The sequence below is a fragment of the Taudactylus pleione genome, unplaced genomic scaffold, assembly GCF_031769625.1.
Source record: "Taudactylus pleione unplaced genomic scaffold, aTauple2 ptg000095l, whole genome shotgun sequence".
Classification (NCBI taxonomy): Eukaryota; Metazoa; Chordata; class Amphibia; order Anura; family Myobatrachidae; genus Taudactylus; species Taudactylus pleione.
The window spans coordinates 5,636,117-5,658,546 of NW_028284497.1; the positions used below are offsets into that span (position 1 = coordinate 5,636,117).

Genomic DNA, 22,430 nt, shown 5'->3' on the forward strand with positions numbered 1-22,430 from the left:
CTCTGAATCAGGCCCACAGGACCCTTTTCCCACGGAACAGTCTTATCAGGTTTCACTGAAGTGTGCTGTCGTAGATCTGGGGGCTGCTGAGGCGTAGACAACAGTTCCTCTGCCACCAGATACCTTTCCACCATCTCCACTATCTGGTCAGCTGTCTTAGGATCCCCGTGGCTCACCCACTTGCGTAAAGCCGTGGGCAGGGACCTCAAGTAATGGTCCATGACAACTCTTTCAGCCATCTGAGGACCAGTTAATGTCTCTGGTTGTAACCATTTTTTGGTCAGGTGAATTAGGTCATGCATTTGTGAGTGGGGAGGTTTGTCCAAGTAGTACACCCAGCGATGCACACTTTGCGCTCGGACCGACAAGGTAACTCCCAGGCGAGTCAGAATTTCTGCTTTCAGCTTTTCATAGTTCAAAGCATCCGCCGTGCTTAAGTTAAAGTATGCTTTTGAGGCTTGCTGGAGAGAAAGGGGGCCAGCAATCCAGCCCACTGATCCTTAGGCCAACTCTCCCGCTCGGCCATTCTCTCAAAGGCAGTCAAGTACATCTCCACATCATCAGTCTCTGTCAATTTTTGAAGGAAATGGCTTGCCCTTATGGAGCTGTTTTGAACATTTTGGAAAGCATTTCCAGGCCGTGCTGCAAGATGCTTCACCACCTCTTTTAGGACCTCACAGTTCTCTTGCTGTTGCCACCAGACCTCCTCAACCTCTAGGTGTTGGTGCCGCGCCTCCTCAACCTCCAGTTGGTGTTGCCGCCATATCGCCTCAATCTCCAGTTGATGTTGCCTGGTAGCTTCTTGCTGTACCCTTGAGGCTTCTTGCTGTACTGCTGTCGCTTGTAGCAAGAGTCCAGAGACCTGCTTTCTGCAGAACTCTCAAAGCTGCTGCTGTCCTCACCTATGCGCAGACCATTGATGCCCAAATTCTCCACCACATGTAGCAAGGTCGGGAAACTGGTATCATCTCCTGGGGTAGATAGCACTGCACAGCAGCTGAGAAATCACACAAAGTCCACTGGTCTGGTGCAACTGGTCTCCGCCAGTTTTATTAGGCAAAACAAACAAAAAGAAACAGAAATAAACACCTTGCAATCTGGCAATAGCTATACAGAAGTGATCTTAGCTCACTAATAAACAAAGTATAAGAAGGTTCTTTCAGGTTTAGTTTACCTGCTTTTTATCAACCTGATTCTCTCACAGAGACACGAAAGGCTGTCCTCTCCCCAGGCAGAGTCTCTCTGTAATGCTCAGTCTCATAGCACTAAAATACGGCCACACAGCTGAAAACCCTAATTAACCTCCTGTTAAGCTAATAACCCAAAAAGCTCCTAACACAAATATCTTCCTGAGGTCTCAAAAGACCAGGAATCTAGGGCAAATATACCTGCCTTCCACTATGATGCCAGACCTTGTCACAATATATATATATATATATATATATATATATATAAAGTCACTGAGGCCGGCACTCCATAATAACCAAAAATACTTGCCCAGGTGCCATCTGAGGTAGAGAAGACCTGTTGAATAAAAATGGAAAACAGCGGCACTCACGGGGCTGGATAAAGAAGAGTCAGGTACACAATAGATGTATGTGATCGACGTTTCAGTCGGTGAGGACTTTTATCAAGAACACAGAAAGGATACAAAGTACAAACCTTTATAGGACTGTGTAGATGTGATGAAGTGCTGCACGCGCCCATCTTGCCAGTCGCCGGATGAATGACGTCATCAGCGTGCGGCCGAACAGTCACAGTGCAAGTGGTGACGTTCGGCGTGTGACGCAATGTACGATGACACTCACTTCCAGGCGTCAGCTGCAAGTCAATGGGCGGGATTATGTAAATGAGATCCATGGACACAAAGTATACCATCAATATAAGATGGACAGTACTGTGATGAATATTATAGTGCATAGCAGTGAAGTAGGAGCATCCAACTAGGTGAGCAGGATGCTAGACAAATGAAACATAAACATAAATATGGCTATGTGCATGTGATATACTGAAAACCAAAATAATAATAAATAAACAATAATACATAAATAATAAATAATACACTGCAATCATCAGACTATACTGGTTAAACAAGTAGGTCATGTGGCATATTCTAGGGTAAGGTAATGCAAAACACTAGCATCGCATAGACTAATGAACACGTGGGGTAGGGCAATGAGAAGAGGTGGTGACAGAGACAAACGTTTATTACAACTAGAGGCACGGTGGATCCACGATATGAATACTGTTGCTCCTTTGGGTCTCAATGAGACATTATCATTTGCTTGTTTTCTCTAAAATAGACTTTTTATCTTGACCTCTTTATCATTCGTCTAGCCTTAAGGACACTTTCTATCTCTATCTCTTGTTTGATATAATGGTGATTTTGTTGTCTCCCTACCTGGTGCTTTTTCACGTTAGTTAGCACTTAATAATCTTGTGCTTTGTGCCTATTCTTCTTCCTTTTTAAGTCGAGATAAGTATACATTCCTTTCTGGTTTATGCCTTTCGTGTCTCTGGCTTAAGTTACCACCAAGAGGTAGTGATCAATGACCTATTCATTAGGTGATTCCTGTTAGAGAGGTTATGGTTCATTCTTCCTTTTCTTGATTTACTAACATACTCACACTGGATAAGCCCGATCTCGTCCGATCTTGGAAGCTAAACAGTGTTTGGCCTGGTTAGTACTAGGGTGGGTGACTCCCTTGGAATACCAGGTTTTGTAAATCTAATATAATATTGGACTTTCACCATTTCTCTCCTCCTTTGACCTGGTTTTGTCATTATGATCTTATATACCCTTTACGTGGTCTTGCCTGCAGCACATCTTAGGCTATCACTCCGGATTGGTCCTGTTGAGCTAGTTATGAATGCTCCCACATCTACATTTATTATGTTTACTTATTTATTCGTTTTCAGTTTGTCCTCAATAGAGGGCATAACTTATGTATGTTATATTTTCTCATGTTCTATTCACTTTATATACAGTGTATAGACATGTTCACGCTAACATATGCCCTACCCCACGTGTTCATTAGTCTATGCGATGCTAGTGTTTTGCATTACCTTACCCTAGAATATGCCACATGACCTACTTGTTTAACAGTATAGTCTGATGATTGCAGTGTATTATTTATTATTTATGATGTATTATTGTTTATTTATTATTATTTTGGTTTTCAGTATATCACATGCACATAGCCATATTTATGTTTATGTTTCATTTGTCTAGCATCCTGCTCACCTAGTTGGATGCTCCTACTTCACTGCTATGCACTATAATATTCATCACAGTACTGTCCATCTTATAATGATGGTATACTTTGTGTCCATGAATCTCATTTACATAATCCCACCCATTGACTTGCAGCTGACGCCTGGAAGTGAGTGTCATCGTACATTGCGTCACACGCCGAACGTCACCACGTGCACTGTGACTGTTCGGCCGCACGCTGATGACGTCATTCATCCGGCGACTGGCAAGATGGGCGCGTGCAGCACTTCATCACATCTACACAGTCCTATAAAAGGTTTGTACTTTGTATCCTTTCTGTGTTCTTGATAAAAGTCCTCACCGACTGAAACGTCGATCACATACATCTATTGTGTACCTGACTCTTCTTTATCCAGCCCCGTGAGTGCCGCTGTTTTCCATTTATATATATATATATATATATATATATATATAGTCCAAGAGAGATCCAGCACTCATCCCATCCATGAGTTATCCAGTACCCGGGTGCCCTCAGAGGAGAGAGGGTAAAAGGAAATAAATACTGCGGCACTCCGGGATTTAACTCCGTTTTGTATATACAAAAGGTGCACAACCATTGTTTTGGGGTCACATGGCCCCTTTGTCAAGGTGTACCTTGACAAAGGGGCCATGTGACCCCAAAACGTTGGTTATGCATCTTTTGGATATATAAAATGGAGTTAATTCCCGGAGTGCCGCAGTATTTATATATATATATATATATATATATGTAAATACATACACATACACACACAAATATATATCAAGCCAGTATTCCACTTCACAATAATGGTACCTGTCCACATGCCTTCCTCCTAGATGCTACCTCTTTAGAAATATTATATATATATATATATATAACCCTGCCCTCACCCTCCCTGTAACTCTCCCTCGGGGTCCCTGCCCTCACCCTCCCTGTAACTCTCCTTTGCCTGACATTTCTGTGAAATCTCCTGCATTTGTGCCATTAGTACACAGGTACAATACATAAAATTATGCAGATACTGGAGTTTCTGCATAATTTTATGTAAAACAGCTTGGTACATACAGTAGGCCCCTTAATCACACAGTGACCTCCTTTCAATGTTCTGTTTTAATTATACCACACCAGCGGGCCATTTAGCACTCCTCCCCTACATTCTCACACTTCGCCTGCTCTGCTTTTAATTACACAAGGCAGGAGGCAATGCCAATTTGTATTTTATGCAATAAAAAAAAATAATGTTAAGCGTCTGCTGAAGATTACATATATGATTTTTTATATAATGACATGTTCATTTTGTCAGCACTAATTTAAGAAAATTACTTTCCAGTGGTGGCGGCCACTACTGCTGTTGTTGGTAGGCTCAGCAGTGGTTGGCTACCCCAGTCCAACCCAAAGATTGGGCACTGCCATGCGGAAGACTTTTAGATGATTCTAATAGGCTTGGAAATGGATGACATCTTGAGCAGGAGGTTCAAAGATAAAAACCAGGTCTCAGAGGGGTTGTGTCCCCAACCCTAGCAGGTCATTGACAAGGGGTCAAACACCCTCCCCCACATACAAATTAATGAACGATGAGCAGCTCTCCTCGGTGGCAGGTAAACAGACATTAGTCCTGTCTCAACAGCAGTCAAGAGAATGGTGACAAAGCTATGGAGTTGGGATGAATGACAACTTTTGACAGCAGCAATTACCCCAAATGGCTGACACATTTTAAAAGATGCACAAGTGGTGCTAATTATTTCACTTATGATTCTGTGAGGAGATCTGGAGACCACGCATTGAGAACTGGAGTTGGGAATCACTGCACTAGAGTATAATAGATTTAAGGGCTCATTTATATTTGGACCTATTGTGCACCTATATGTGTATGTAAGGAGAAAAATCATATTAACATATGACATTCTCCTTGTGTATGTAAGGAGAAAAATCATATTAACATCTAGAGATGCATTTCTCTGCACATCACTAGCATATACTTCAGGTTTACGTCATGTCAGGAGTACAAAAGGTACATACCTATGCGACACAATGGTATAGAGCAGAGGTTCCCAAACTTGGTTCTCAAGTTGCCCGAATAGTACAGGTTTTAAGGATATCCATGCTTGACCACAGGTGACTTAATATCTTGATTTAACCTCCTGTCCTCAACCATGGATCTCTCTAAAACTTGAACTGTCGGGGTGCCTTGAGGCATAGGCGTCTTTATAATGGGTGCAAGGGGTGCGGTGCACACAGGCCCCTGGGTCCAGGGGGGCCCACACCGCACACCTTGCACCCATAGTTAATACTTACCTCTCCGCACTCCGGATGTGCTGCTCCACAGCAAAAGATCACTGGGAAAATGGCGGTGCATGCGCAGAAAAGACGTCCCTGGGAAAAAGGCACAGGCGCCATTTTCCCGGAGACCCACGCATGCGCAGTAGATTCTGGCATGAAGCCAGAATCTACCATGCTCAGAGTGCTGAGCAAAAAAAAAACCCCTTAAACAAGTGAACTTCTCCAATGGTGAGCCTGACACGACTGACAGGTCACTTGTGGAAATGGTCTTTGCACTGAATGGGATTAGTCAATGAACAGCAGCTCCCACGTTCTGACCAATCGGAGCACTCGCATTGATGTCACAAGCTGCTTACATGAAGGACTGTGACAGATATATACACCCATGTCCACAAAAAAGAATAAATCAGACTGGAGCATAATTCCTTATACCTTAAGGGACTTGTAGGAGCTAACCGCTAAATAAAGCAACATTTTTTTCTTCCACCACCTAAATATACCAGTGAAATAAAAATGTTTGCGTGCATAACAACTTCTATAATCTCTACATCAATTTAATAGGTAACAATGGCAACTATCTCCTGTTTCTAGACTACCTTTAACATTCCTATACTGTTCACAGGGCCAGATTAAGGGGCACATGGGCCTGGGGCTGTAAATCTATGAACGGCGTATTGTGAAAAGCCGTGGTGGTGTTGTCAGTATTGTTTTCATATTCAGCGCTGTGTGGGTGTGGCTAGTGCCATGTGAGCATTAACAGTACCACAGAGGGCGCAGATAGTACCACCCTCTAATCACATAATAGACATCACCTTCTGGCCCAGTTGGATTGACTGTCCCCTTTGAAGATAGCAGCCAGCCTCTGGATCAGGTACTCTCATGCTCTTTGGCTGGTGCTGACCCTTCCTGCACATCTGTCATGGTCTTGCAGACATGCAGGATGCATATGATTTGTGTGCACAGAAACAAAAGTAAACTAGTAACTCACACTCTTTCTTTCGTGAATATTACTAGCCACAGTATTTACTGTGCGGCCAAAGGTCCGGGTTTAATGCCCGAAGCTATTCAATTACCGTTTTTCAAATCCTGTGACACTATGGATTTTATTCATTTTCTTAAGAGTGGGAGAAGTACAGATACGTAATGTAACATCAGTAAAATACATTTTTTATTGTAAATAGTATTGTATACCAACAATGCACTGTAAACAAATGAGATGATATAGTTGGGATTTCCTTAAACTGATTGATGCTTTTCCTGTGAAACGAGTAAAGGAAGTGGGGAGGGCTCATTTATTGAGTATATGTGGACACAAAATAAATGAATGCAAAATGATATGTGCTTACAAGGGGAAAACGTCTCTTCATACTGTTATTTGCATTGGTCAAAACAATTTTGAATGACAAATTGCAGTTGTAGTAATGTGTTTTTTTATCCCTTAAATAACATAGTACGTTTATTCATTTTTGTTCTTTGTGGTGTCTCCAAGAATACAAAAGTAGGATTTATTAACAATAGTTTATTGTGATGAATAAATACAATGGGATTGATGCTGCTGTGTATAAATATATCTATTTACATTACAGTATGTGTAGTGCTGTGCTATAGTACAGAAAACACTTTCTTCCTACTCTGTGGGCCAGTCCCAGCTCGCTCACTATCACTTTTACATTTCCAGTTATTTTCATATCCGTGAATTGAATCACAGACGGAATACATAAAATATTTTCTTAAGTAGCAGTGCACGCAGTCCCCACTAGGGGGAGGCATGGCACTGCGCTTTGGCAGGTCTCAGGCTGCTAATATTAGCATTTTCTGTATGACAGTATATACAACACTGTGCAATAAAGTTGTTTTTGTAAATCCAACAATACATCCGGAGGTGTTTTGGTTCTCATTTTGTGTTGTGTGGCAGTCCTTCGTGAGTCTGCTCTGTTTCATACATTCTGAAAAGAAGACCTCAGGGTAATTTTGTCTTATTCATCCATCCTGGTCTGTGGCTGGCCTCGCTTGTACATGCCTGGCCATATTTCCTAACAGCATTGTCTTGTCATGAATGTACTGTAAGTTTTCCAGATAAAGTCTACAAACTAGAGCTTTTCACTTCAGCAATTGCTTTGTCCTCCTCTATCAGTTGAGACAGAATGTCTAAAAGATTACTTCTCAAACTGTTAAGTGCAGCTGCCTTTGCAAAACCTAATTCAGAACATTTCCCTGGGAACTGGAACGTGCCATATCGGTTGAAACGAAGTAGGTGCAGAGTTGACCTTTGCCTTTGACCTTAATGACTCCTCGTCGTTCACAGGTATATCCCAATTTCTGAAGCACTTTGCTGGTTTCTTCAGTGACCTAAAGGAAAAGGATTACAGATGTAAAGGAAATAAACCTTATTAATACATGTAATCACACAGCATACCTGAGGGTGTCTATTAGGAGGGAAACAGGCAGCTGTTACAGGTAACACCTTTTATGGGGCTGAGAATTCGCTGCAAAATTTCATTGAGTTTGTTATCTCCATGTTGAATTCTGTGTACAAATATCAATCACCTTCACTGTGTGAAAAGCTGTCCAACCACATTAAAGGGAAATGTATCTGTAACTCAGCAGCAATTCGATCTTGGCTACAAATTTACTAATCCTGGGTACACATTGACACATATATTGGCCTATCAACTGATCGGCCAATATATCTGCTGCACGTTGGCCAGTGTGTACCAGCGATATGTCTGAACGGCGTCATTCACCGACATATCGCATTGGCTGCGCTGCACAGCCGATGGGACAGATATGTCTGCAGACATATCTGTCCATCGGCATGTGTGTACGGGCAGTCTGTACACACACAGCAGCAGCTGCGGGGAGGGGGCCGGGACCCTCTGCAGCAGGCAGATGATGGTTGTTCAGTGTGTACCCACCTTAAGAGAGACTCAAACAAATATAAGTTTTTTAGGTACCTACATGGAACAGAGAGATCATAGCTCTGCTTGCAGTAGCCGGATCAGGTACAATTTTACACTTTACTAACACCATATTCCTTCTACATATATAAATATACTGTACACACAGATATGTAATGGTTTCACAATAAATAAAACAGCGAGAACAGTTGTCCCAACAATTGCTGGTAAAGTGCATCCTGGAATAATGAGAGAATTGAAAAGAATGCACTAGCACAGTAATAGGACTGAAGCACTGTTTAATAATGCAGCATGTTCTAAGGAGACTTTAGTACAATAACAGCACTATTTAAATTGCATAGAGGCATTATGCCTCAATTACTCATTTTGCATTGAGCTGTAAAATTTTGCATTGCTATCAGCAATTTATCTGTTCACTGCACGTTTGACAGCGAAAGCAAGTGTCTGATTGGTTACTGTGGTATAGTGCAAATGTTATATTAATTAGTTACAAATTCTAACATACAATCTGAACATAAATAGACATAAACACTGGAAATCTGAGACTCTGTCATTTTATTTCTCTGACTAGTATACATATTACGTTCACGAGATGCGGTCATAACAACGAACGCGGGGACTCCAGTGCTCAGAATGCCGTCGCCGGAATCCCGTCACCTGTCAGAATCCCAGCACCGGCATCCCGAAGGCAAGTAGTGGGGTTGGGGGAGGGTTAGGTTTAGGGCGCGGGGAGGGGGAGGTTAGGGATTCTGACCACCGGAATCCCAAGTCTCAGCATACCGTACCAAACCCTCGTTCACATACTACCAGTGCGACTCCAGAGGTGGGGCTACAGCGCAGTCCAAAATTCAAATAGAGGAGAGACACCAACTGCCACCCCAAATGCTGCCAAACATCACCGTCCAGGACCCATTGGCAGTTGGTGTGGTTCCCCTATTTGAATTTTGGACTACACTGCATCCCCACCTCTGGAGCCGCTGAAAATAATAACAATGTCAAGACAAGCCAATAAAACCAAGATAGTGTCAACATATACTGAACTTCTGACATAATATATTCTTGTATATGAAGTAGTAGGCTACCTGAATTTTCCCTAGTATGCCAGTGCTGTCCATGCGACTAGCCACATTGACAGTGTTACCCCAGATGTCATATTGTGGCTTTTGGGCTCCTATAACTCCGGCAACCACAGGTCCATGATTAATACCTTGAAACAGGTAAACAGAAAATGATGCAGTGAAAACTAACTAAATGCACCTACATATACAACATGAGCAGTAACCAATGGCCACAGTTTAACTCACCCACACGAAGCTTGAAGTTGTTAAATGAATGCTTATTGATTAAATCCAATTTTCCTATCAATGCAGATGCAAATTCCACCATGATGCCTATGTGATTATAATTCCTGTCTCCATCCTGACAGAGAGATAGAAGGCACATACAAAGCATGTATTGGACATGTAGACATATCTGTGTGGTGACAAGCAGTATCTTTCTCAATTTTAGAAATTTTACCCTTACTAATAGATGGGCTGTTTCGGAGATCCCATATTAAAGATGAAGGACATTCCCTGCAGAGCATGAATATAGTATTGGGGGTACAGTAGGGTAAGAAGCAGCTTTATTAAGTTTCCTGCCCCATGATTGAGCCATAGAGTTTGAAACTGTATGCTGTAAATTTGTAATAAAACGTGCATGTCACATCTGCTTTACAGGCAAATCCTGTGATGTCATTAGGGCATCTCCTCAAAGGCAGGCAGGCTTGGTAAGGACAGAGGATGCCTGCCAGCATTCACTAACAGTTTTAGGCAACCTGGATCTATACGTGATAGCAATAGAATAGGCCACCTCTATTCTTTGTTATCACCAAAGAGTCTGTCACATCAAAAACATGTGAAATTGGGTGTGTGAAATTAGATTTTAAAAAAGTAGATACAGGACTTAATAGAACGATGGTCATGGAATAGCTGCAGACAAGCCCAGCACTTCCTCCCACTAGAAATACATAGAGCTGTGGCAGGATGTAAAGGATAATACCTGTGGGTTTTCTTGGCCTGATGTGGGATTTAGCCCTGTTGCTGCCATGTATGCACTGCCAATTGTCTTAATTTTCTCTACGCTGCTGAACTTTGGTTTTGAAAGTAGCTGTAAAAAAACAAACACAAAACAACTTACATGCAGTATGTGCTGAAACCCAGTTACACATCATTCCATCCTATAATCAGCAACAGTCATGGACAGTAAGCAACCCTTAAATAAATCACTTCCTACTTCCATGATGAAGAGTAACCAGGGGCATTTTATGGCTCATGCCCATAACCTGGCCTACACCCCCGACACAACTACCCCCTTCATCTTTAACGCCTCCCAGGTTAAAAATATAAAAATATGCTGTAAAGTGACAGCTGAAGGAAAAGGGCGGGAAAAGGAGAGAGAGAATACAGAAAATAGTACCAGTAAAAAGACAGAAGTAGACATGAAAGACCTAGAGGCAGAGTGTGACAGGAAAGTGACAGCACAAGTAGGGAGCAGCCATACTGAAGGGAGGAGAAAACACATTGTGCATCTTGTAGATATGCAGACATCTTAAGCAATAGATGCGGTGGCATCCGTCTGAAAAAGGTAGAAGATAAATTTCACCTCTCTAAAAAGCATAAAACAAAATAAAACAAAACAATAACAAAACAAAAAATAGATGAGAGCAGCAGTGAAGGAACAGTAGCAATGTAATGGGATTTAGATACCAACATCTGATTACAGCGACAGTAGACTGAGATTTATAATTTATCAGCTGAATGATGGGTCTAGTAAATAAATACTGCACCTTTTCCTAGCAGCTCATGCAACAAGCAATGTTTTAATTACACATATTGACTTCTACATCAGGAACTGAATAGAGCAGTGGTTCTCACCCTGGTATGCCTCAGGGCACTTGCAGGGGTGCCTCGGGTCAGTGGTGTATCTATAATGGGTGCAGTGTGTGCGGGGCACACGGGTCCCCGGGTCCAGGGGGGCCCCGCACCGCACACACTGCACTCATATTTATTTTAAACTTACCTGTCCAAGGTCCCGCGTCAGGTGTCACTGCTGCTCAGAACACCAGAAAAATGGCCGCCGTGGCCACTGTCCGGTGTTCTGCGCATGCGCAGTAGACTCCGGGCACTAGAGTGTGCCCGGAGTCTACTGCGCATGCGCAGAACCCCGGAAAATGCCCGCCGCTGCCATTTTCCCGGCTTTCTGCACACGCGTAGTAGACTCCGGCACACTCTAGTGCCCGGAGTCTACTAATGCTCCGGTGGCTGGCCAGCCGCATCAGTCGGCTGCCAGCCACCAGGGAGAGAGGAGGGGGTGCCACACATGGAGTGCACACGGGCCCCCTCCTCTCTTAAAACGCCCCTGCCTCGGGTTCGTGGTCTAGTACCAAATAAAATGATTTTTAGTCAGCGTGATAGGCAAAACCAGTGCTAATGGCCGCCAATTAAAAAATATGTAGACAAAAAGAAGCGCAGCCCTGTCAACCACCACATAACTGACCCTAAGGGTGACATATAAGCACAATTTACTTCATGTCATTTTTCCTGAATTTCTCAATAAGAAACTTGTGGCACAGGGGTGCCTTGAAAAAATGCTGATAGTCTAAAGTGCCATGATTTGAAAAAGTTTGGGAACCACTGGAATAGAGGAGCAAATCATTTATAATCTATTGCATGTCATGTACGAAGGCTCCTCATATATTAATGCACTAATACAGTATAAATATAAGAAGGAGGCTTCAATAGTTGCTCCCATTCTGTGACAATGTTTAGGCAGCTAATTGCAGAAGTGCTATTACAGGAATAGGAGACTATTAAAATATTCATCAATAGTTCAATTGGAACATAAAATACAAGCAATACTTTATATATACAGTATAGAGGATGGAACTGCAAATGACATTTATTATAAACATAGCTCCAATTGTACGCATTATTGTAAATGCAGACCATTAAAGTGCCCAGGGGCCAGATGTGATGTAATACCCATCACAGCTTTAGTTTACAAGTGAAATATTCCTATCTCCTTTCCAGATGCCTTTATATCACTATTCTATCAACAAACAAGCTAAGCCTAAGATTGGCATCTTATTCCTCACCTCATCAAAGTCTGCTATTATCTCATTAAGTAGACGCAGACACTCCAGGCCCTCATGGTTTTCATCACATTCTGTGTAAAATTCTTTAAAGTCAGGTATTGATGCAAACATGACACAGACACAGTCATATGACTGGTAATACAGGTCCTGCAGGGGGAAAAAAATGCTTAACATATAAATGTACTAAGGAGGAATGACAGAAACTCATAAACAAATTATAGTTAAATATTTGTAGTACAGAAAGAACAGTCATTTTGAGCTTTTATAGAATTAATCCTGTTGCCTGGTTACCTCGTTCCGAAGGTTCTGTCCGATGAACTGCTGCGCTACATCAGCTGGAAGGACGTTTTCTAGCAGAACTCGATTCAGATTCTCCATGGTTTCAATACGCTCACGCTCCATCTTAAACTTCCTTTTCCACAGAAAGTCAAGGCGACAGTAAAATTCATTCTATGGACAGTTATAACATTTTGACTGACAATGATGAAATGAGAGGGATTGAAAATGACTACATCATTGTGCAATGCTTAACTTAAAAAATAAATAAATTGTATATATATATATATATACATACATACATACAGTCAGGTGCATAAATATTGGGACATTGACAGAATTTTCAGATTTTGGCCTCTATTCACCACCACAATGGCTTTGAAATGAAACAAACAAGATGTGTTTTAACTGCAGACTTTCAAATTTAATTTGAGGGTAATTACATCCAAATCAGGTGAACGGTGTAGGAATTACAACGGTTTCTATATGTGCCTCCCACTTTTTAAGGGGCCAAAAGTAATGGGACTATCAACTCAAAAGCTATTTCATGGACAGGTGTGGGCTATTCCCTCGTTATTTCATTATCAATTAAGCAGGTAAAAGGTCTGGAGTTGATTCTAGGTGTGACATTTGCATTTGGAATCAGTTGCTGTCGACTCTCAATATGAGATCCAAAGAGCTGTCACTATCAGTGAAGCAAGCCATCATTAGGCTGAAAAATCAAAACAAACCCATCAGAGAGATAGCAAAAACATTAGGGTGTGGCCAAATCAACTGTTTGGAACATTCTTAAAAAGAAAGAATGCACCGGAGAGCTCAGCAACACCAAAAGACCCGGAAGACAACTGTGGTGGATGACAGAAGAATTATTTCCCTGGTGAAGAAAAACCCCTTCACAACAGTTGGCCAAATCAAGAACACTCTCCAGGAGGTAGGTGTATACGTGTCGAAGTCAACAGTCAAGAGAAGACTTCACAAGAGTGAATATAGAGGGTTCACCACAAGATGTAAACCTCAAAAACAGGAAGACCAGATTAGAGTTTGCCAAACAACATCAAAAAAAGCCATTACAGTTCTGGAACAACATCTTATGGACAGATGAGACAAAGATCAACTTGTACCAGAGTGATGGGAAGAGAAGAGTATGGAGAAGGAAAGGAACTGCTCATGATTCAAAACAAACCACCTCATCAGTGAAGCATGGTGGTGGTAGTGTCATGGCGTGGGCATGTATGGCTGCCAATGGAACTGGTTCCCTTGGATTTATTGATGATGTGACTGCTGACAAAAGCAGCAGAATGAATTCTGAAGTGTTTTGGGCAATATTATCTGCTCATATTCAGTCAAATGCTTCAGAACTCATTGGACGGCACTTCACAGTGCAGATGGACAATGACCCGAAGCATACTGCAAAAGCAACCAAAGATTTTTTTAAGGCTAAAAAGTGGAATGTTATGCAATGGCCAAGTCAATCCCCCGACTTGAATCCATGCATTTCACTTGATGAAGACAAAACTGAAGGGAAAATGCCCCAAGAACAAGCAGGAACTGAAGACATTTGCAGTAGAGGCCTGGCAGAGCATCACCAGGGATGAAACCCAGCGTCTGGTGATGTCTATGCGTTCCAGACTTCAGGCTGTAATTGCCTGCAAAGGATTTGCAACAAAGTATTAAAAAGTCAAAGTTAGATTTAGGATTGTTTAGTTTGTCCCATTACTTTTGGTCCCTTAAGAAGTGGGAGGCACATATAGAAACTGTTGTAATTCCTACACTGTTCACCTGATTTGGATGTAATTACCCTCAAATTAAATCTGAAAGTCTGCAGTTAAAGCACATCTTGTTTGTGTCATTTCAAAGTCATTGTGGTGGTGAATAGAGGCCAAAATATGAAAATTCTGTCAATGTCCCAATACTTATGCACCTGACTGATATATATATATATATATATCCACACACACCCAGCACAGATAGATAGATAGATAGATAGATAGATAGATACATAGACAGATAGATCCCTCTTATAATGGGCAGTAGTGGCTGCGTATCCTATGGAGTTGTTCATATGAACATTCTCAATCAAGTTAGGAAATGTGACGGGCTAGGCAGGCACTGTAGGTGGTAGCATCCACTGAGGTGGACTATAACACAATTATATGCAAAAATATATCAACACCTAATACTCTGTAGCTTTATCTGTACTTCCATATTGCAATATTAAAGATAATAGAGTTTCTGCATAGAAGTAGAAATCAGCTATAAATCAGCGGTTTGTAAAGAAGGCTCTCATAATGCTGAACATCTTATTATCCAATTCACAATATGATAATCTATTTTTTTTCTTGCTCCTTTTAGTCCTTTAGAATTAAAACAAGAAAAAATGAATGATCCGCTTCTTTGCAGAACTGCTTGCCGAGAAAAGCAAAAAACAGCTGTCTGGCAAATACTATTTGTAGTAAATAGGGAAGGGGTGGGAATGTGAGAGCTCTCACAGCTATATTATCAAACTGCATGGATACATCTCAGATGCAATTTCCATCTCACAAGTAAGAAGGCTGGAAACATGGATAAGTGCATTTTGTCCAATCTTTAAAATTAACCTAAATGGTCTGTTTGTAGATATAACTACTACTCTTATCGTACCAGTATTTCAGTCATACTATCTAGTAAAGGGGATGGGTATGGGATCCTGTCGATCGGCATGCCGCCTGTCAGAATACAGACAGTGGCATCCCGACAGTCAGAATCCCGACACTACAAAGTAAGCTCCCAAACGCTAACCCTTAACCCCTACCTCCACGATGCCTAAAGCTAACTCTCCCCTCTTAGTGCCCAACCCTAACCCTCCCCCCTAGTGCCTAACCCTAAACCTAACCCCAGATATGCCGGCGGATGGGATACGGGAGTCAAGATCCCGACGCTCAGAGGCGGGCTGGGCCGGGGGGCAGGGTGCCATGTGCCTCCCGGGCCACAGCGCCATACGGGCCGCGGGCAGTCTGTGTCTCTGTGACACAGCAGCCTGCACCGCGCGTGTAGCGCTGACCAGATGGAGTTCGTCAGCGCTACGCAGTGACTGACAAACAAACAGCCGCCGGCGCCGGCACCTGTGTGTTTGTTTTGAGTGGCAGCCAATGAGAGTCTGTCAGACTCTCACTGACTGCTGCTGCGCCCACTGCCGGAGCCGCTTCATCTTCCGGCTCCTGCAGTGGGTAATGGGAGCGATGTTTTTTTTCAATAACTTGTGTGTATTGGGGGGGGGAGGGAGTCCACTACTGGGGGCTGCCCCTAATCTTTATTTTTACTTTACATTAATCCCATATGGACCTGCCTCCTCCCTGGAACACTTGAGGGGGGGGTGATGCCACAGCACGCATGTGCTACGGGCACCTTGGCTACACGCTACTCCTCTGCCAGGGCCACCTGCATGCATTTGCCCCCCAGGCTAAAAGTTGCCAGCCAGCCCCTGACGACGCTGTTGGGATTCTGGCGCCGGTATTTTGACCGTCGGCATCGCGCATGCTGGGATGCTGACTACATCCCCTTGTAGAGTATATTGAAGCTTTAGTTCTACTTTGGCCGGGTGCATGGGGAAGTTGTCCAAGTGTGGACAATCCATTTAATAACATTGGCCGGGAGTATAGGGAAGTTGTCCAAGTGTGGACAATCAATTTAATAACAGTCACATTGTTATAAACTGGAGATACTCATTTTCAAGTACAAAAAATATAAAAGTCAAGTTTTCCCTTGTAAAAAAGAAAACCGCTTTCAAGCATCTAGATTTTATGTTTGTTTCTAAAAAACAAAAGCAGAATTTAATTGACTTTTATGGGAATTAACGGCAAAAGAGTCATGACAGCTACACCACGCTCCATAATACATCCTACAAAACAAAGCGATAATACGTCTGTTATTACTCAAATAAAGTCATGGGGATGGCCTGAAATTTCGCGAGAGTTAAAAATCACATTTGAGGTCATACAATGACGTGCACAGCTACAATGTGCAGAAAGAGATATTGATATCGGTCAGATGAGATATGGTCTAGTTGGTGAGCCCAAAATGCATCCTTTACATGCAATTTAGGTGCAAAGTCAATCTATGTACCATCTACATGTGTTCCTATGGCCCATCTCCATTGTTATTAAACAAGTAGCAAAGTAAAAGGGAGAAAAGGTTTGATTCAGGTTCGTGATATTACCATTTACTTAAGGTGCCTTGCAGGAGTGCATTCCACTCATCATGGTGTACAAATGGCTTCACCATTTAAATTCCAGGTACACGTACTATACATACTCATACACTATCATGATGGGCATATCCAGTTGCACAATGCAAATTCAAGTGCGGTAACGTAAAAAAACAAACAAACCATAAGTTATGCCCTGGGTGTACAACCTACTGCAATTAACCCCTTCCTTTCCAAAGGCTCCATCCGCTTGCTGGAAAGCACTTACCTGTCTGGCCAGCGCCAGTAGAGTGAAATAGAAGATGAACAAAGCAATGCTGCCCATAATTTTCGGCTCTTTCAGAACTCCAATGCTATAATAGAGAGAACCAAAAGGTATAAATGTACCAATCTGAAGAACATGAGCACTATTCCACACTAAACATTTGCAATATGGCTGGTGTGGAATCAGAACTCCTAGCATGCCCCACATTATTCTATGGTTATTCTTGGATTGTAGTTCAACAGCCAAAATGCCACACAGAGAACAGAAGCCTAGTGTACCACAAGGACAGTGACTCATGCATACCTGGAAATGTTCTGCTTTACAGAGAGCCAATTCATGTAATAGTCAGACAGACAGCTGTGAGTGTGTAAGAAGATGATATTATATATCACTAGGGCAATGCTCAGTAGGATCAGCTTCACTTCAAAGTTCATGAGCAGGAAGGCAGAGCAAGCCAAGAGCCCCAGAATACAGCAATACATGTAATACTAGAAAGAGAAGAGCGAGTAAGATCAACATAATGTTTATAATACTGTTGTTTTTTCATATTGTCCTTTATTTATAGGTGGTAACAAAGAGTATTTAGCACCAAAGTACAGTACAAATGTAACAGGACATAAACTATATATACCCGGCAGTCAATATGTACACATCTATGCAAATATAGTGATATCTAAGAAAAACTGGGATGGCTGAACCTGTACCCTAGTTGATGGGAGCAACATACAGGTTCAGAGCCACTAATTGCAAAAAGGATACCAACGGGGAAAAGATGATAGCAAAGGTAAGGAAAGGAAAAGTACATGAGGGAAGAGGGCCCTGCACGTGAGACCTTAAAAATATAATCTATAGGGGAGGGGCAGACAGACAAGGGTGACACATAAGCAACATTCATGTCTTAAACTACTATTAGGATTTTGCTACATGGATGCTTTTCATTTTCTCCAAATGAAATAACAGAATTGCACACAAGCTTTTTAGTCGATGCAATGGTTTTTGCAAAGCTGACAAGTCCAAGCATTACCTAAAAAATTCGGTTCAATTGAAATACATTATATTTGAGCAGTCCTTTACTTTGAGGGGGAGATGTAGCAAACCCTTGAGAGAGATAAACTGGAGTTAATCCATAGCAGCCAACCAGTATCTGGCAATACTGTGCCAGATAAATGACCGCTAGGAGATGATTGGTTGCTATGAGCAATTCTCCACTTTATCTATCTCGAAGGTTTGACACATCTCCCCCTGAGTGTATTAAGTGATAATCATCAGCTGTGAGCATTAAAAGCCATGAACTTTTTAAGTTATGATGACAATATAACATTTAGGCATGAGCGCCGACATTAAAAACACCAGTGTGTACTGTGCCTGCGTAATGTAGAATTCTGACCTTTACACTTAAAAAAATCAAACTTGCCTTTATATTTAAAATGGTTTATATATATATATATATATATATATATATATATATATATAAATATATATATATATATTTTTTTTAAAGCCTCTACTGATCAACGTCAACCTTTCAGCAGATAACAGAGACAAGAGACACGAGGCAAGATAACAAGCTGAGGTTACATAGATTAAATGTGCCATACTTTTTTCCCCCTGACCATTAATGTGCTACATGGTCAACAGGAAGAATGGAAAAAAATAAAATAAAGTAAATAACAATTATGGATATATGGTTGAAATATTAAGGATATAAGACTATACAATATAACCCAAAAGATTATTCAAAATGGGTCTCTACAAATTTAGAAATAATGGATCACAGGCTGATTATGATTTATAAAAGTCATACAGTACAGAAGAGCTATGGATGTTGGAGGCCATAGAAAGCCCCTGACCTAGAGTGAATATAGGTAAATGCTTTTTGAGAATTATGAAATACTTTTCTCCTGCCTTCACTACACTGAAAAGATGAGCAAATGCTTCAATTATAATAGAATCATTAATACTGAAAGTGTCAAACCTGGCATTGGATCGCATGTAAGTACTGAATTAAATGTGGTTTGGTTTAAAATGTGGGCCCCTAGTTATATATGTAGAGTGTTCATACAACAATACGGAGAGATAAACATGATAGCATACATGGGGCCGTATTCAGTTTAGAGTGAAAAGTCCATTGCCAGACTTTTTGCCGTCATCGGAGGTTTTGCCGTCGAAAAGTTATTGCGCTCGACCCCGCGTATCCCCGTATTCAATTTCAAATTGGCGAAAACAGGACCAGGCAAAAAGGATTTCAGCGAAAAGTCCTGTCATTTTTGGGGAAAATCCACCTGACACCCCCCAAAAGATGCTCTGACATGGGGGATGACTATGGGTACCCCCGAATAGCCCTGCTAAAGGTATTTGGGGTGTTTAAATGGTCTCGGTAGCAGCTTTTTTCAATCTTTGAGAAAGAGGTGAAGAATAGCATTTTGCAATTTAAAAAAAAATAAAAAATAAGTAGTCCCATCAAATTTGGGGTACAAAAAATGGGTGCAAGCATAGTACAAAATCACTAAACTCAAGCTTTAAAGTGCACTAAAAAACGTAGCGTTCCCGCTAGGCTGTTTTAGCGGTGCGCGGCGCCCTGCCCTCCTTCTGGAGGGCAAAAAGCACCCTGCCCCCCAGAAAGAGACGCCCCCTTTTCATGGCCACGCCCCTTTTCCGGATGCGCGCGCTCACAAAGTTGCCCTCTCTAGCTCTGGCACCCTGCCTGCCGCCGGAGCTAGAGTGAGCACTAAAACGCACCTTCAGGAAGCACCTGCAATAATAATAAAAAAAAAAAAAAAAAACTCCCCCATACTTGCAGACCCCCCCAAAGGCTATTTCGCTGGTTTTTGAATTAGTACCACCACTTTTAATTTTTTCGCCCACATTTTCAAAGTGCTTTTTTGGGGTGTCCTTTATGTTTTCTTATGCGTTTTTACGTAGTCTGCGTCAAGGGGGTTGTACAAACGGGGCGGAGTGGTTTCTGCACCTCAAAACCCCAATTCTGCACTTTTTTCCTCCGGGTATTCATAGGCGAAACTTTTTCGCCTATTTTACTGCATTGCGTTATCGCACCGCTGAAAAGACGCTAAAATTGAATACGGGGATAAATGAAATCGTCGAAAATGACATCGGTGAAAAAGTTTCGCCGAGAACGGCTTTTCGCTCCAAATTGAATACGGCCCATGGTGTTATAAGTAACAAAATATCACAGAACAGCATTATGGTAACAGAGCAGTGTTGTGTAATGTTCTATGACACAAGACAGAATGACTGGGGGATGTAGACAAGTGAGAAAGCACAATTTTATTTACATATCCCTAGACCATTACTCAAAACAATCCGCACAGTATCTACTGACCGGCAGGCTGTACAGCCCTTGAGCGTCTATGATTGGAGTTACAGATGTATTCGATGAGACCCATGGACAGTCATCTGATACAAAAAACTGAATGAAAAGGCATACATCAGATAAGCGTCACTGAATACCAATCATCCTAATAAAATTAGATAGGGTCTGCTGATCCAAAGATTTGCCGTGGTAGATGGAGTGAGGAGAACAAGTAGCAGGTGACTTTTTAGCTCTAAAACACACAAACAGGCCGACAAGGGATATCTGCTAACTGGATTTCCTGACATGCTTGAAAATGATCCAATAGATTTCTATCTGATCACTCACGGGCATGACTATATTTGAGGCCACACACAAGCAGATATCAGCACAGTTTACGGTCACTGAGATGTGCCTGGCCTGTTATGCTCAAAACTATAGATGCGGGATCAACTTATTTAGCTCAACAAAAGTTTTATATAAATTATATGTTAAATAACCCTTCAAATGTCTTGTGACTACTTTGTATTATTTACTTGTATATAGGTAACTGTTATTTTTTTTTCTCAGGTTAGTTCAGCAGACTGAAGCACTCCTAGAATAGGTCCGATTTAATGCTTATTAATGCAACAGAATGGACCAGTATTTGGGGTATAGAAGTCCCTTCTTCAGACTGATGTCTATAATGATTGCATGAAGAAGAGGCCTCTGTATTGTAGCTTTTATTAGTTACGCTGGCCATAAATGCTGCAAAATCATTATAGAGTGTGCAAAAATTACCACACACAGCAATGTTTGTGGGACCCAAATAAGCCCCCAAATAATATAATTTATGGGGCATATTAGAAAATAAGATGGGAAGAGAATGGCTATCAGCCCATAAGTTCCATCCACAGTAACATACACCCATGTACAATGGTAGTAATATCTCCATTTGGCCGTATCTTGTACAAATGACGGGATCATATAGTATGGGGCTAGCACTAGTGATTTCTTCTACTGAGTCTCAACTAATCCTTGGTCTGCAAACGTTTCCCATATAACTTACTATAGTGTGGTTTCTCTCACAAACCATCGTTCCATCACAAACCAGTACTTCTCTTACATTTACATTTATATTTTCGATACAATTTAAAGTTAAAAGTAGATTATACAATATGAGGTGATTCACCTAACCTAGTGTGTTTTAGCTTCATTAATGATTATATACTCCAACTCCACCCACAGAAAACAAATCACACACACACACACACACACACACACACACACACACACACACACACACACACACACACACACACACACACACACACACACGTGAATAATTACCAAATTGAAAACGGCCATGAATAACACAGTGAATATTATCAGGATTCCAAAGGGCACTCTAAACCAGGGCCGGCTGGAGATGGCAGAGGAGAGAGAGGGAACCCAGTGCAAGACTTGAGGTCCTTTGAGGATACATTTCTGTTGGAATTACAAATACACAACATAGACCTTATTAAAGCAAGTGGATTGTGCATGAAACACATTAGTGCTATAACATCTCAATCGAGGGGGAACATTGATGTATACCTTCTGTATGACTCCCATGCAAACATGATTAGTCATTTATGGCCTGATTTACAGTTATGTAACAATGTGGCTTTTCAGTACAAACAAGTGACTATACAGTTTTATTATATGTGGCATGTGCAACTTAGAACCAATTATGTAGATATTACAGCAAGTACAGGTGGATGCAAGCTACAAGACTTTTGAGATGGGTGTGTATTGTACGCATGAGCAGTGTGTCAGAAAGTTATGCAAGTTACGTTTTAACGAGGA

At 41.6% G+C, this 22,430-nt stretch overlaps 1 protein-coding gene and 1 pseudogene across 7 annotated transcripts in view; one reads left to right on the forward strand and one right to left on the reverse strand.

Moving 5' to 3' along the window:
- Positions 1-2,609: 2,609 nt before the first annotated feature.
- On the forward strand, positions 2,610-2,729 carry LOC148526532 (5S ribosomal RNA; annotated as a pseudogene).
- A 4,289-nt stretch (positions 2,730-7,018) lies between these two features.
- Positions 7,019-22,430, reverse strand: part of ADCY4 (adenylate cyclase 4) — a 91,901-nt gene continuing 76,489 nt past the window's right edge. For all 7 annotated transcript variants that reach the window (XM_088469928.1, XM_088469931.1, XM_088469932.1 and 4 more), the window contains exons 17-26: positions 21,933-22,070; positions 20,634-20,720; positions 17,597-17,781; positions 17,297-17,381; positions 12,861-13,019; positions 12,570-12,716; positions 10,475-10,582; positions 9,739-9,853; positions 9,517-9,641; positions 7,019-7,865 (exon numbers count right to left, since the gene is read on the reverse strand). In XM_088469928.1, the coding sequence (XP_088326054.1) occupies positions 7,713-7,865; positions 9,517-9,641; positions 9,739-9,853; positions 10,475-10,582; positions 12,570-12,716; positions 12,861-13,019; positions 17,297-17,381; positions 17,597-17,781; positions 20,634-20,720; positions 21,933-22,070 (1,302 nt within the window). In that variant the 3' untranslated portion in view covers positions 7,019-7,712. The remainder of the gene's footprint in view (positions 7,866-9,516; positions 9,642-9,738; positions 9,854-10,474; positions 10,583-12,569; positions 12,717-12,860; positions 13,020-17,296; positions 17,382-17,596; positions 17,782-20,633; positions 20,721-21,932; positions 22,071-22,430) is intronic.